We start from the raw sequence: 14,152 nt of genomic DNA, 5'->3' as shown, positions 1-14,152 counted from the left end.
GGGAGATTTTATTTTTTTTATCCCAGATGGTTTTTATATTGAATTTGGTATGTGTGCATTTGTAATTGTTTAACTGTTTTTTTAATATGCAATTGTTTATATATGTCTTTATTGCAGTGTGAAGTTGCTTTGAAATGCTTCATAGGAAGCAATTAACAAATGGATTAAATAATAACAGTTTCCACATCTTTCTGGGATATTTATGTACAGTCAGTCTGTTTCACTGATGCTGAGGAAGAGCTGTCTTGCAATTGCTTTATTTTATATCTGGCCTTTCTACCTGCACAGGACTCAAGGTGGCTCATAGCATAAATTAAAACAGATAAAACTAAAAGGTGGGATAAATCTAAATATTTTAAAAACCAATTAAATAAGTAACACTATTTTAAAAACCAATGGGAAAACAGTTAAATCCATTTAAAAGCACACACACAAACCTCCTTCTGGTCAGCAATCCAGCCCCAGAATCTTGGACCAGCTTAGGTTTCTGAACACTTTGCAAAGGCAGCCCCATGCAGAGTGTGTTACAGTAATCTAAATGGGATGTAATCAAGGCATGTATCACTGTGGCCTTTCCTGCAATGCTGACCTACTCCTCTTCTGTCTATGCCATGGGTAGGCAAACTAAGGCCCGGGGGCTGTATCTGGCCCAATCACCTTCTAAATCCGGTCTGTGGACATTCTGGGAATCAGCTTGTTTTTACATGAGTAGAATGTGTGCATTTATTTAAAATGCATCTCTGGGTTATTTGTGGGGCATTGGAATTTGTTCTTTCCCCCCCAAAAAATATAGCCCCCCCCAAGGTCTGAGGGACAGTGGACCAGCCCCCTGCTGAAGAAGTTTGCTGACCCCTGAGACTCTATGCTATCCTGCAACTGGAACAGGTGCATCACTTTGCAAAACTTCATTATACCATGTGTTTGAGAGCCTAGTCCTTCTGGACGTAGGTGGTTCCACACACAAACCCCCTCAATACCAGGTTGTTGTAATGCAAGGCTATAGATCCATTAAAATGAAATTGCAAACTTTAACATTGCATTTCCCATCTCCTGATCATTTTCAATCTCCTGGAACATGTGCTACTGTAGCACCCTGCTTGTGGTTAACGCTTAGCTGGAATGAAATATTCAATGCAGCAATAGAGAAATTAAAATAATAATTTATTTGTCAGACAAATAAATGAGAGGCACAGTGGTATATGGTTACCAAGCTCTGGCCTGGTCTCCTGCCATTATGGCCAGCACTTATATTCCCTCAGCCCAGCCCCCTTTGGCTGCCTCTGTCCAATCAGCCTGGTTGAATTTCCTATTGGCTGATTGCTAGAACCAATCATATAAGATACTCCCATTTCCTATTACCTTTTATGGGAGACAAAGAGCTATATTTCCTTCTATTTATAATTGGCAAACAAGTAGCCATTAACCTCTACAAGGCACCTTAATTAACGATCACCTTTGCCCCCTTACCATTAACCTCTACAAGGCACCTTAATTACCAGATAACCTTTTGCCCTAGACAAGGCGCCTTAACTAACATTTCACCTTTTGCCCTATTGCCCTATTCACTCCAGAACAGATGGTGGCTAATGGTTCTATTTTTATCTGAACAGAGATCTTGGGTTCACCAGCTATGAAAGATCGCCTTCTTTGGAGCCATATGTCAGGAGTGCTCTGATGGTTTCCTGCCTGGCAGGGGGCTGGGCTCAATGGCCCTTGTGGTCTATTCCAACTCTAGGATTCTATGATTCTATGAAATAAGAATCTAACATAAGAATCTAAATTTCTAAATCCTTTGCATAATTACATTTAAGCCAATATATTTAATACATAACATATATAGTTTTTTTATAAGCAAAGACGTTCACAGTAAGAAAAAACTTAAAAACACTTTCTTCAGAGAGAAGCCCCCCTTTCCCTAGCCAGCTGCTGTTTCCATTAGCTCTTGCCGTTTGTCCTATTTGTGGCACAATATTCTTACTATTTACCAGCTTACCATTGTGTTTTTGCAACTTGATTATTTGTAAGGTCAGTGACCTCGCTTCCCAGCCTTTTTATGACCGCAATAAACCAATAAACCAAAGGGGCCCTCTGCCTAAGAGGATGAACATCTGCCAAAATCTTAGCCAGCCTAGTTCCTGCCTGGCATGAAACATTTGTGAATTTAAGCCCATTTTTAGAATTATAGGAACCTGATCAAAATATAAGCCTTGATTATAATGCAGGCTCAGATGCCTCATTCCCCCCTTTCAAGCTCAAGGACCTTCATCCCAAGTGTCCTTGATAGCTTGACCTTCATCATATTCCTGAGGTAAAGCTCTATATAGGGCCATGATATGAGGTAGAGTTTCATTCGAAATCATCTTGCTAATTGTACTTCTAAAACATGAAATGATACATGGCACAATACATAAAACCATTATTACTACCGTCAAGAAAAACAAACAAGACAATAGTATCCCTTTGAGTCCCGCAACATTAGGTAACCAGTTGGTGAGCCATCCCATATCCCATCCTTCCCATGTTTGTACTGGGACATGTGCTATACTCTCCATCTTTGTGGCCAACACACGGATTGCCTCACCATTATCAGAAATGTTAAAGCAACAGGCATTCCCTGTCAAGTTCAAGACTCCACATAGGCCTCCCTGCCTGGCAAGTACATAATCCATTCCCATTTTCAGCTGCAAAATGGCGGCTCTACTTTCATCCAGCTGTTGTGCAATAAGTCTCAAACTCTGGGCTGTTGCATTGGTTACAAGTTCCACTACTGCTTGCAATCGAATTATTCTGTTTAGATTATAAATAGGATCCCGTGCCCCTTGTATGAGCTCACCAGGATTCCAGGAGGCAGGATCATAATAGGCTATAATGCGCTCTGGTGGCCAATCATCAGTATCGCTCCAACTTTGGGTACTTCCTCCTGCTATATGAGAAATATCAGCGTTTCTTCGTGTACGCTTGGCCGAATTAGTGGGCATAATCCACATTGGTGGTAATACCCATCCCAGGAAACAAGTCCCACTCCATTTGGAAGGGAGTTGCTTGTATGCCCATTCTCCACATATCCACCACAACCATCGGGTCTGAGGTTTTTGGTACGTGGAGTGCAGAAGGCGAAATATCAAAAGGGGTAGAGAGTTCACAGTGCAGTATGTTAGATTGCCTTTTTCTGTCACAGTTATGTTCCATACCACTTTCCATGCATCAATAAAAGGAGGTGCACAGGGCAAGGTATTCCGAGTTCGATAGGTAGTACCGTTTACCCAGGTTTGACTATTCTTAATATAATCCCAAGTATAGTGACAATGAGAAGAGCCTACCATGGTAGGATCAGCTGCCTCTGATGATTTATGTACACAGAATTCCCCTTGTACAGGTATAACTCGTATTGGTTTAGTTGAGTTCCATCCGGGGAAATTCTGTACTTCTGTTTGGTGTGGCATTTCGCTTACCATACCAATGGCATTTAATGGTATCGGTAATAAAGGCATACCTCCCTCTGAATCATCTGGCCCAAGAGAGCAAACAAGACAATTGGTCCTATTTGTAACATTGGCTACCATCTCAGCTAAGCCTACCCACATATTGTGGTCATGGCGGAATCCATATTTAGCAAATTTGGTCAGATTCAAGGACCCTTCCCCTTCCCAAGGGATCAGGATTAATAATAAAATCATGTTGATGTGTAGTATATGCATTCCTTCCACAAAAGATTACCTTATTGTGATAGCATAAAAATATTAGCCCCAATATAATTCCCCCAGTGACAGAAATGGGGAACCACCAAGACCAAAACATATATCCCAAGGATCCCCAATTAGTAATATCCTTGATAATTGTTCCCCAAGGGGGGGCAGTCAATTAATTGTATTAGAGAATCTTCCCGTTCACAATCGCTGGTTTAGACGCTCCTCAAGCTTCAGGCGTGCGCAGGTCAGCCAGCTTCCAGGTTGTGGCTGCAGCAGGCCGGTCGTCTAATGTTGCCCGTGACCTAGCCCGTTCCCCGTAGGGCTAGATACAGGGGTTTTTGGAGAGAGTCAGTTTTAAAGGATTAGAGGGGTCACCTTTGCATGTCCAACTGCCTTCAGACTTCTTCAAACGGGAGTGATGAATCCAGGGGGTCACCTCAGCTACCTTCACCGCTGTTGGAGTAGAGAGCAAGACGGTGTAAGGTCCACGCCACTTAGGTGCAAGTGGATCACGTTTCCACTCTTTCACCCATACGCTATCGCCAGCCTGGAACTGATGAATCGGCTCGGCAATGCTGCACGGCGTGCGCTCGAGGGCCCACCTGTTAAGAGAAACAAAAACACGGGAGAGAGATTGCACTTGTCCCTGTGTCACATAGTCTCCTATTTGTTTGAGGTCAGCTAGAATATCCTGAACAAAGGAGGGCGGCCTCCCATACAGGAGCTCAAAAGGTGACAACTTAAGTCTTTTTGTCGGTGTACACCGAACACGAAACAGTGTTATGGGTAACACATCTACCCATCCCAATCCCGTTTCCTGGGTTAATTTTGCCAATTGGGTTTTCAGAGTCCGATTCATTCTTTCAGTTTTCCCTGAACTCTGAGGCCTATATGCTGCATGCAGTCTCCATTTCACTTGTAGGACTCGACATACTTCTTGTACTACTTGATCAATGAACGCTGGCCCATTATCACTTCCAATGCATCTAGGTAATCCAAACCTCGGGATCAATTCAGTGAGGAGTCTCTTAGTTACCTCTCGTGCCTTTTCAGTTCGGGTGGGAAAAGCTTCAACCCATCCGGTAAGAGTATCTACAAACACAAGGAGATACTTGAATCCCTTAGAAGGGACCAGCTCTGTGAAGTCCACAATTAGGCTTTCCATGGGGACATATCCCACATGTTGGATTCCAGGAGGTTGTACCGGTCCCTGCCTGGGATTGTTTTTAGCACAAAGAACACATTTCTGTGAAATGCAAGTTGCTAATTGTGATAGGTTAATAATATACAACTTCCGACTGAGACTCTCTCTGGTTGCAGTACCGCCAAGGTGAGTAGATTCATGATAATTTCTTACAATTGTGCCTGCTAGGTGATGAGGTACATAAATCCTATTGTCCGGCAGGATCATCCAACCGTCCTTCACAACCGCTCCTTCCTGTTCAGCCCACTTCCTCTCTTCTGGGGTATAGTGAGGTTTAACTTCTCCTGGAACTACCTCTGGTATGAGGGCTGCTATAAATCCTCCCACAGGCTTTTGGGCTGCCTCTCGGGCTGCTTTATCAGCAGCATGATTTCCTCTGGTTATTGGATCCCTTCCTCGTCCATGACCTTTGCAGTGCATTACAGCAATCTGTTCTGGAGCCCATACTGCTTCCAACAGGATTTCTACTTCAGGTCCATATTTCAAGGCCTTCCCGTGGGCTCCTATTAGACCTCTTTCTTTCCATAGAGCTCCATGTGCATGCAGGGTTAAGAAGGCATATTTAGAATCAGTATAGATGTTTGCCTTACATCCGGCTGCCAATTGCAGAGCTCTAGTTAAACCTATAAGTTCAGCTTTTTGTGCTGAGGTGCCAGCAGGCAAAGCTTCAGCTTCCACAACTTCCTCATTGGTGACCACAGCATATCCTGCTTGTCTGGCACCTTCATGCAGGTAACTGCTACCATCAGTATAATATACAACATCTGGATTTTTCAATGGTTCATCTTTCAGATCGGGTCTACTGGAATAAACTTCATCCATTATTTGGAGACAATCATGTGATTCTTCATCATCTACCTCTGGTAGGGGCAGCAAAGTTGCTGGATTGAGCATATTCACTACTCGTAGATGAATCCTGGGATTTTCACACAATAGGCCTTGGTATCTAGCCATCCTTGGGTTCGTTAGCCAATAACTACCCTTATATTCCATGAGTGTCAGAACAGCATGAGGTACATTCACATACATCGTCTGGCCGAAGGTAAATTTATCAGCTTCTTTGACAAGGCTTGCAGTGGCCGCTACTGCCCTTAGGCATGGAGGCCATCCTTTTGCTACTGAGTCCAATTGTTTTGACAAATAAGCTACTGGACGATTCCAACTTCCTAATCTCTGGGTCAGGACTGCTGCTGCAATCCCATTCTGTTCATGTACATACAGCTGAAAGGGTTTTTCCGAATTAGGCAGTCCAAGGGCTGGGGCCTCCATAAGTCGTTGTTTGATAACTAAAAAGGCTTGTTGCTGCTCAGGTCCCCATACGAATGGGTCCTTTTCTGCACCTCGAGTGCTTTCATGTAAGGGCTTGGCCAGACTGCTGAAATCAGGTATCCATAGTCTACAAAACCCTGCTGTTCCCAGGAATCCTCTGAGTTGTTTCCTTGTGGTAGGTTCCTTGATAAGGCAAATAGCTTCTTTCCTCTCTGGTCTCAATGCTCGTTGTTGGTGTGAGATGTCAAAGCCCAAATATTTGACCTTTTCTAAACATAACTGTGCCTTTTTCTGGGAAACTCGGTAGCCAGCTTCCCAGAGCAAGTGGAGCAGTTCCTCTGTCCCTTCTTTACAAGTATCAAAATCCTTTGCTGCTAATATAAGGTCATCTACATATTGCAGAACCACCTTTTCTCCAGGTATTGAGGGGTAACTTGTTAGATCCTTCGCCAAGGCAGTGCCAAATAAAGTTGGGGAATTTTTGAATCCCTGGGGCAATCTCGTCCAGGTTAGCTGGCCTTTTGTTCCTGTTAAAGGGTCTTCCCACTGGAAGGCAAATATAGGTTGGCTCTGTGGTGCCAGCCGGCAACAGAAGAATGCATCTTTCAAGTCCAATACAGTAAAAAATGTTGCTTCTGGTGGGATCAAACTCAGCAGGGTATATGGGTTTGGTACATTTGGGTGCAAGGTCTCGATAGCCTGGTTTACGAGCCTCAAGTCCTGTACTGGCCTGTATTCATCTGTCCCAGGTTTCCGAACAGGCAAAAGGGGTGTGTTCCATTCTGATTGGCAGGGCTTAAGCAGACCATATTTTAATAGGCGGTCCAAATGTTTCTGGATGCCCTCTGCTGCTCGCCGGGGTAAAGGATATTGCTTTACAGATACAGGGGTAGCCATAGGTTTTAAAGTTACTACAATTGGAGCTATATTCTTAGCCATTCCTGGTGGGCTATTTTCGGCCCATACTCCTGGTGGCACCCGTAGGGTTCGGAGGAGCTTGTTTAACTCTGTATCCAATGTGGGTTGGACTTGCAGGGCTGACATTAGGCGCCATGATTGTTCCTTAGGTACTGAGAGGGAAATTATTCCTGCTGCCTTTGATGGCAGTTTCATTTCTGGACCTCGAGGAGTGAAGGTGATTTGGGCCTGCAATTTGGACAACATATCTCTACCTAAGAGAGGTATTGGACACTCAGGTATATACAAAAACTGATGGGTTAAACGATGTCCCCCAATCTGGCATTCCAAAGGTTGGAGGAAAGACCTCTTAGCTGACTGACCAGTGGCACTTTTAATGACTACACTTTTGGATGCCTTTTTCTGCAATAGTTCTGGGAGTACTGAGTATTCAGCCCCAGTATCAATCATAAAGTCTATTAAATGGCTCCCTAATTGAATCGTGACCGTGGGCTCCTGGAAGCCTAACTTTATGGAGTCCGGTCGTTCCTAGTCTTGGGTAAAATCCTCCTCTGCCAGTCCAATGAAATTGTCCCTACTCCGTCCTTGTCCAGGTCTCTGATATCTTCCATCTCGGATCATTCCCCGTCCCCGTCCCTGGTTTCTTGGGCCGGAGCCTGGGCCTGGGCCTGGGCCTGGGCGTACTTCTTCCAACCTCAGGGGTTCAGGACACTCCCGCTTCCAATGACCCTCCTTCTTGCAATTTGCACATTGATTCCTTCCCAGTGGTGGATTCCTTCCCCGCCCTCTCCCTCCATTTAAGGGGCGGTAGTCTTGCTTCACTGCTGCGGCTAGCATTACCATCTTTTCCTTCTGCCACTTCTTCTTCTCTTGTTTCTCAGCCTCATCCCTATTCCGATAAACTCGGCGTGCAATGGCCATAATTTGGCTCATCAGCATCCCTTCCCATCCTTCTGATTTCTGAATTTTCTTACGAATGTCAGAAGCGCACTGGGCCACAAATGTAGCAGTAGATCTGTCAGCAGCCTTTGACATGGTCGATCACGAACTCCTGGACCACCGCCTTGCCGACGTGGGGATCCAGGGCACAGTCCTTCAATAAAGGAACTGGAGGCCCCTCGACTGTCCTCGGGTCCAGTATTGGACCACTTTGACCGGATATCTCCAGCCGATGTGGACAGATTCCTCCAAGCTGGAAAGCCCACCACCTGTCCTCTTGACCCGTGCCCGTCATGGCTGATTAGAGCGTGTCCAGACGAGGTGCGGGCCCCCCTGGGGGATATTATCAATTTGTCCCTTGGCACCGGGACATTCCCAGGGGAACTGAAGGAGGCAGTGGTGCGTCCGCTCTTAAAGAAAACATCATTAGATCCCTCAGATCTATCCAATTACCGCCCGGTCTCGAATCTTCCATTCCTGGGTAAGGTGATTGAGAGAGCGGTTGCTGAACAGCTTGGTAGGTTTCTGGATGAAACATCTGCTTTGGATCCATTCTAGTCCGGCTTCCGCGCTGGTCATGGGACCGAGACGGCTCTGGTCGCCCTAACAGATGATCTCCGCAGGCAGCTGGATCGAGGTGGGTCGGGGCTGCTGATTCTTCTAGATCTGTCAGCAGCCTTTGACATGGTCGATCACGAACTCCTGGACCACCGCCTTGCCGACGTGGGGATCCAGGGCACAGTCCTTCAATGGCTGCGCTCGTTTCTCTCTGGTCGGGGACAGAGGGTGGCGCTTGGGGGGGAATTGTCATCGCGCCACTCCTTGGTGTGTGGAGTGCCTCAGGGTGCGATTCTCTCTCCGATGCTTTTTAACATCTTTATGCGCCCCCTCGCCCAGCTTGTCCAGAGTTTTGGGCTGGGTTGCCATCAGTATGCTGATGACACCCAACTCTATCTGTTGATGGATGGCCATCCTGACTCGGCCCCAGACACACTGACCAGATGTCTGGAAGCTGTGGCTGGATGGTTACGTGGGAGCCGGTTGAAGTTAAATCCTTCGAAGACAGAGGTCCTCTGGCTGGGTCGGGACGATATGGGATTGAGGGGGCAACTCCCATCTCTTGCGGGGGTGCAATTAGTGCCAGCACCGTCCGTTAAGAGTTTGGGTGTAATCTTCGATACCTCCCTTTCTATGGAGGCGCAGATTACAGCTATAACAAAGGCGGCATTTTTTCATCTCCGCCAAGCTAAGCAGTTGGCCCCTTATCTCTCTCGCCCTGACCTAGCCACTGTGATCCATGCGACGGTCACCTCCAGACTGGATTATTGTAACTCGCTCTACGTGGGGCTGCCCTTGAGACTGACCCAGAAACTCCAGCGGGTGCAGAATGCCGCGGCGAGACTCCTTATGGGGTCTTCGCTGCGAGATCACATTCATCCGGTACTATACCAGCTGCACTGGCTCCCGGTGGAGTACAGGATCAGGTTTAAGGTGCTGGTTTTAACCTTTAAAGCCCTATACGGCCTAGGACCCTCGTACCTACGGGACCGCCTCTCCTGGTATGCCCCACAGAGAAACCTACGGTCTGCAAATAATAACATCCTCAAGGTCCCAGGCCTCAGAGAGGTTAGGCTGGCCTCAACTAGAGCCAGGGCCTTCTCGGCTGCGGCTCCAATCTGGTGGAATGCTCTGTCACAAGAGACTAGGGCCCTGCGGGACTTGACATCTTTCCGCAGGGCCTGCAAGACAGAGTTGTTCCGCCAGGCCTTTGATCAGGGCGCAGCCTGACTCCCTCCTCTGGCAACCTGCACAGAACTTTGCTTAATTGGTTGCCATCAATTTGATTTAATTAATTTTTATAATGAAATATTTTTAGATTGTGTGATTATTTGATTTTTTGATTATTTGATTGTTGTTAGCCGCCCTGAGCCCAGCTTCGGCTGGGGAGGGCGGGATATAAATAAAATTTATTATTATTATTATTATTAATCATTCTGCTGTTTTCAGGGGCTTCAGGGTCAAAAGGAGTCCATATACGATAGGCTTCCTGCAGCCTCTCTAAAAAGTCTCCTGGACTCTCATTTGGTTTCTGTTCTACTTCTGAGACTTTAGACATATTAGTGGGCTTCTGGCATGCCCTGCGGATACCTTGCACAAGCGTTTGGCGGTAGGTGGTAAGCCTGGCCAGGTGAATTACATTGTTTGGATCCCAATTAGGATCTTCCAAGGGAAAGTTGTCCCGGAGATGACGGTCAACATTTAAAATATTTCCCACTCTGGCCTGCTCACGCAAATATATCTGTGCCTTTTCAATTATGTCTCTCCTTTCCTCAGTGGTGAACAGAGTATTCAGGAGCTGGCGGCAATCTGTCCAAGTAGGACTATGAGTATTTATTATTGAAGTCACCAAGTCCATCATAGCCTGAGGTTTTTCTGCAAAAGATGGGGTGTGTGTTTTCCAATTCATCAGATCCGTAGTTGTGAATGGAATGTACTGGAGGGTTGAAGTTCGAGGTGGCCGTGGTCCGAGTTGCCCGTTAACCAGCACAGGCTCCTCAAGTGCATCAAATACTCTTCTGAGAGGGGCTACTACGTGATCTTTCTCTTCGCTTTGCTCTAGGGGCCTCAAATCATAGGGGATTGTATCTGTCCCAAGGCGTTCTTTTAGCAGCCTTATACGCCTGGCTGTATTGCTTGCTGACCGATTAAGGTCTCCCTGTAACTTCTGTAATAATTCTCTAGGACTTGGATGTACAGGGGTTTGGGGTAGGCAATCAGTTGTTCCACTAAGAGAGACTGTAGATGGAGTTCTACTGGGACTCACAGGTGGAATAACCACTTCTGCTTGGGCTTTATTATAGGCCTCCAATGCCTCCTGAAGATATTTATCATAATCTATCAAGGAATCAAGTTCTGTGACTCCAGCCCCATTATTCATTCCACTTTCTTGCCTTGGGGTTACAACTGGTGGAGTGTTTGGATTAGGCTCCCTTCGATGTGGAGCATAGGGTGGAGGTGGAAGCACCTCTTCCTCTGGTCCCTCAAAAATGGGTTTGAGTTTATTTGGCAATATTCCTTTCCTAGCTTCGGCTTTTACAGCCAATAATTTGCATCGTTTGACTTTGCATTCCCTTATCCATGGAGGATTTTTATTTAATGTGCTCAGCCAAGAATCTATATATGAAAATTGTTCTGGGCACCCTCCAGTTTCTTTGGCGATATTAGACCAAAGTTTGCTTACTAAATTTATATCAAAGGTTCCCTGAGATGGCCATTCAGTATTTTGTTTCGGCCACTCTAATTCACATAACGTTCTCAAGCGCTCTGGCGTCATTTTGACTCCATATGCCCCTGAGAAGGCTTTCTTAAAATTATTTAACATACATTCAAGAGGTGTATTTTCCCCCTTTGAACCCCCAACTCCCATTGTATGGCCCTGTGAAGTATCCACTCAGTCACTCACACACACGCTTCGTGAGATTCCTTGCCCGGGTGAAGTCGCCTTACCGGGAACCGAAGTACTACCCACTCCACACTCAGGTCAGCTACAAATTGTACTTTCTCACACATACAATGCGCTGGATACTTCACCATACTCTACCTCCCAACCTTTCCCTTTCCCTACACCAGATCACCATCTGATGTACCCAACCACCTAGCATACTCAGTTCCCCTTTACTGAGACGCAGAAGTTTGATCAAGACTTCTCTTCCTCCCAATTAATTGGAGGGCCAAAAACCCCTTAGTGCACTTACCCTTAGTTGGTTGCCTGTTTATTTCTCTGGTTCCCCCCGGTCCGTCGCCGTCGGTGGGCAGGGTATCAGACAGACGAGACTTCTGCGTTCCCCTGGAAAAAAACTTTCCAGTGCGCGCTGGGTAAGCAGTGAGTGGTCCTCTCTCTTGTACCCTGCCCAGTAAGGCGAAGGGGCTGCGTTCCAGCAGACCACTTATCCGAGTCACAGGCACCATAAAATGTAGCACCCTGCTTGTGGTTAACGCTTAGCTGGAATGAAATATTCAACGCAGCAATAGAGAAATTAAAATAATAATTTATTTGTCAGACAAATAAATGAGAGGCACAGTGGTATATGGTTACCAAACTCTGGCCTGGTCTCCTGCCATTATGGCCAGCACTTATATTCCCTCAGCCCAGCCCCCTTGCTCCTCCTTTGGCTGCCTCTGTCCAATCAGCCTGGTTGAATTTCCTATTGGCTGATTGCTAGAACCAATCATATAAGATACTCCCATTTCCTATTACCTTTTATGGGAGACAAAGAGCTATATTTCCTTCTATTTATAATTGGCAAACAAGTAGCCATTAACCTCTACAAGGCACCTTAATTAACGATCACCTTTGCCCCCTTACCATTAACCTCTACAAGGCACCTTAATTACCAGATAACCTTTTGCCCTAGACAAGGCGCCTTAACTAACATTTCACCTTTTGCCCTATTGCCCTATTCACTCCAGAACAGATGGTGGCTAATGGTTCTATTTTTATCTGAACAGAGATCTTGGGTTCACCAGCTATGAAAGATCGCCTTCTTTGGAGCCATATGTCAGGAGTGCTCTGATGGTTTCCTGCCTGGCAGGGGGCTGGGCTCAATGGCCCTTGTGGTCTATTCCAACTCTAGGATTCTATGATTCTATGAAATAAGAATCTAACATAAGAATCTAAATTTCTAAATCCTTTGCATAATTACATTTAAGCCAATATATTTAATACATAACATATATAGTTTTTTTATAAGCAAAGACGTTCACAGTAAGAAAAAACTTAAAAACACTTTCTTCAGAGAGAAGCCCCCCTTTCCCTAGCCAGCTGCTGTTTCCATTAGCTCTTGCCGTTTGTCCTATTTGTGGCACAATATTCTTACTATTTACCAGCTTACCATTGTGTTTTTGCAACTTGATTATTTGTAAGGTCAGTGACCTCGCTTCCCAGCCTTTTTATGACCGCAATAAACCAATAAACCAAAGGGGCCCTCTGCCTAAGAGGATGAACATCTGCCAAAATCTTAGCCAGCCTAGTTCCTGCCTGGCATGAAACATTTGTGAATTTAAGCCCATTTTTAGAATTATAGGAACCTGATCAAAATATAAGCCTTGATTATAATGCAGGCTCAGATGCCTCACTACTGCAATTTCTCATCAGCCGTACCTGTTCAGTTTTAACACTTTTGGAAATGTGGAAAGGAAAGTTGAAAACGGAGATGTATCTGATACTGACCCACCCTTTCATTTTCCAAGAGTCTAGTCACAAGGGGAAGATGTTTCTCTGCCCTGACTAATTCATCTAATTTCCTGTTTCCTCCATCCCATTACTAACTGCCCTTTGTTGACTTAAATTGATTTCTAAACTTCCTGTTGTTTGGCAAACCCGTAAAACATGCCAATATTAGAAATGTGCAGTCAATAGATGTCTAAATCAATTGTGGTGGGGACCACACAATTTATCTAGGAGTAAAACATATTGAAATAGTGGGATATTACACACAATTTTGTACACCAACATCCTAAAGCGGAGGAGTTTTCATGATAGGCAGCACCTAAATATTTTAAAGCAATAATTAGAAGAAAAGAAATAGAATACAGGGTATCCTAGGTAAGCATAAGACACTGAATTTTTTTCTGTGGCAAGGCAGCTGATATAATATTAAAGATAAAATGAAGTTACAATCTTCGTTTTGTGCAGGGGTTACATTCCAGACCCTCGTGAACATCAGTGGGGCCTGCATAAAGCATTCCACTGCCACTATTCCTTGCTTTTAGTGATGTTTTAGTGATGTTTTTGGGTCACGTCCAGGTTCAGTGCTGTGAGCACCTGAGTGATCGCCCATCAATTGGACATACATAAATCGGTCGTTGCCTATATTGGCAAATATTTGCTTACAAGGTTAATAGGGTTAATAAGTGTTGAATAACACATTATGGCAGTAAGAGTTTATATCTTTTCATAAAGAAAAGCACAGTTCTTTCGCAAACAGGTAATCATAGGGCATGGGCAGCACCAAGTGCATTTAACTGGCCCCACCGTGGCTAAATTTTTTGGAAATGCCTTTCATTTCTCACTGCTGGAATTTTATTTTTTTTTTTTTTAAAAAAAGGGAAAATAAAAACTGAAATTATGACA

The 14,152-nt window shown here is 45.1% G+C and overlaps 1 protein-coding gene across 1 annotated transcript; it reads right to left on the bottom strand.

The window, feature by feature from the left end:
* Positions 1-9,934: 9,934 nt before the first annotated feature.
* Positions 9,935-12,500, bottom strand: LOC308457886 (uncharacterized protein; the record flags this gene model as incomplete). The annotated part of the gene is made up of 2 exons (XM_080972112.1): positions 11,534-12,500; positions 9,935-11,502 (listed from the first exon to the last, which is right to left on the bottom strand). Exon 2 carries the CDS (start codon positions 11,444-11,446, stop codon positions 9,935-9,937), a length of 1,512 nt encoding a protein of 503 aa, XP_080828238.1. The 5' UTR covers positions 11,447-11,502; positions 11,534-12,500.
* Between the last annotated feature and the right edge of the window lie 1,652 nt (positions 12,501-14,152).

This window comes from Podarcis pityusensis, assembly GCF_964106645.2.
Source record: "Podarcis pityusensis genome assembly, chromosome: 11".
Lineage (NCBI taxonomy): Eukaryota > Metazoa > Chordata > Lepidosauria > Squamata > Lacertidae > Podarcis > Podarcis pityusensis.
The sequence above is the reverse complement of the archived record's forward strand: the minus strand, read 5'-3'. Positions and strand labels throughout refer to the sequence as shown.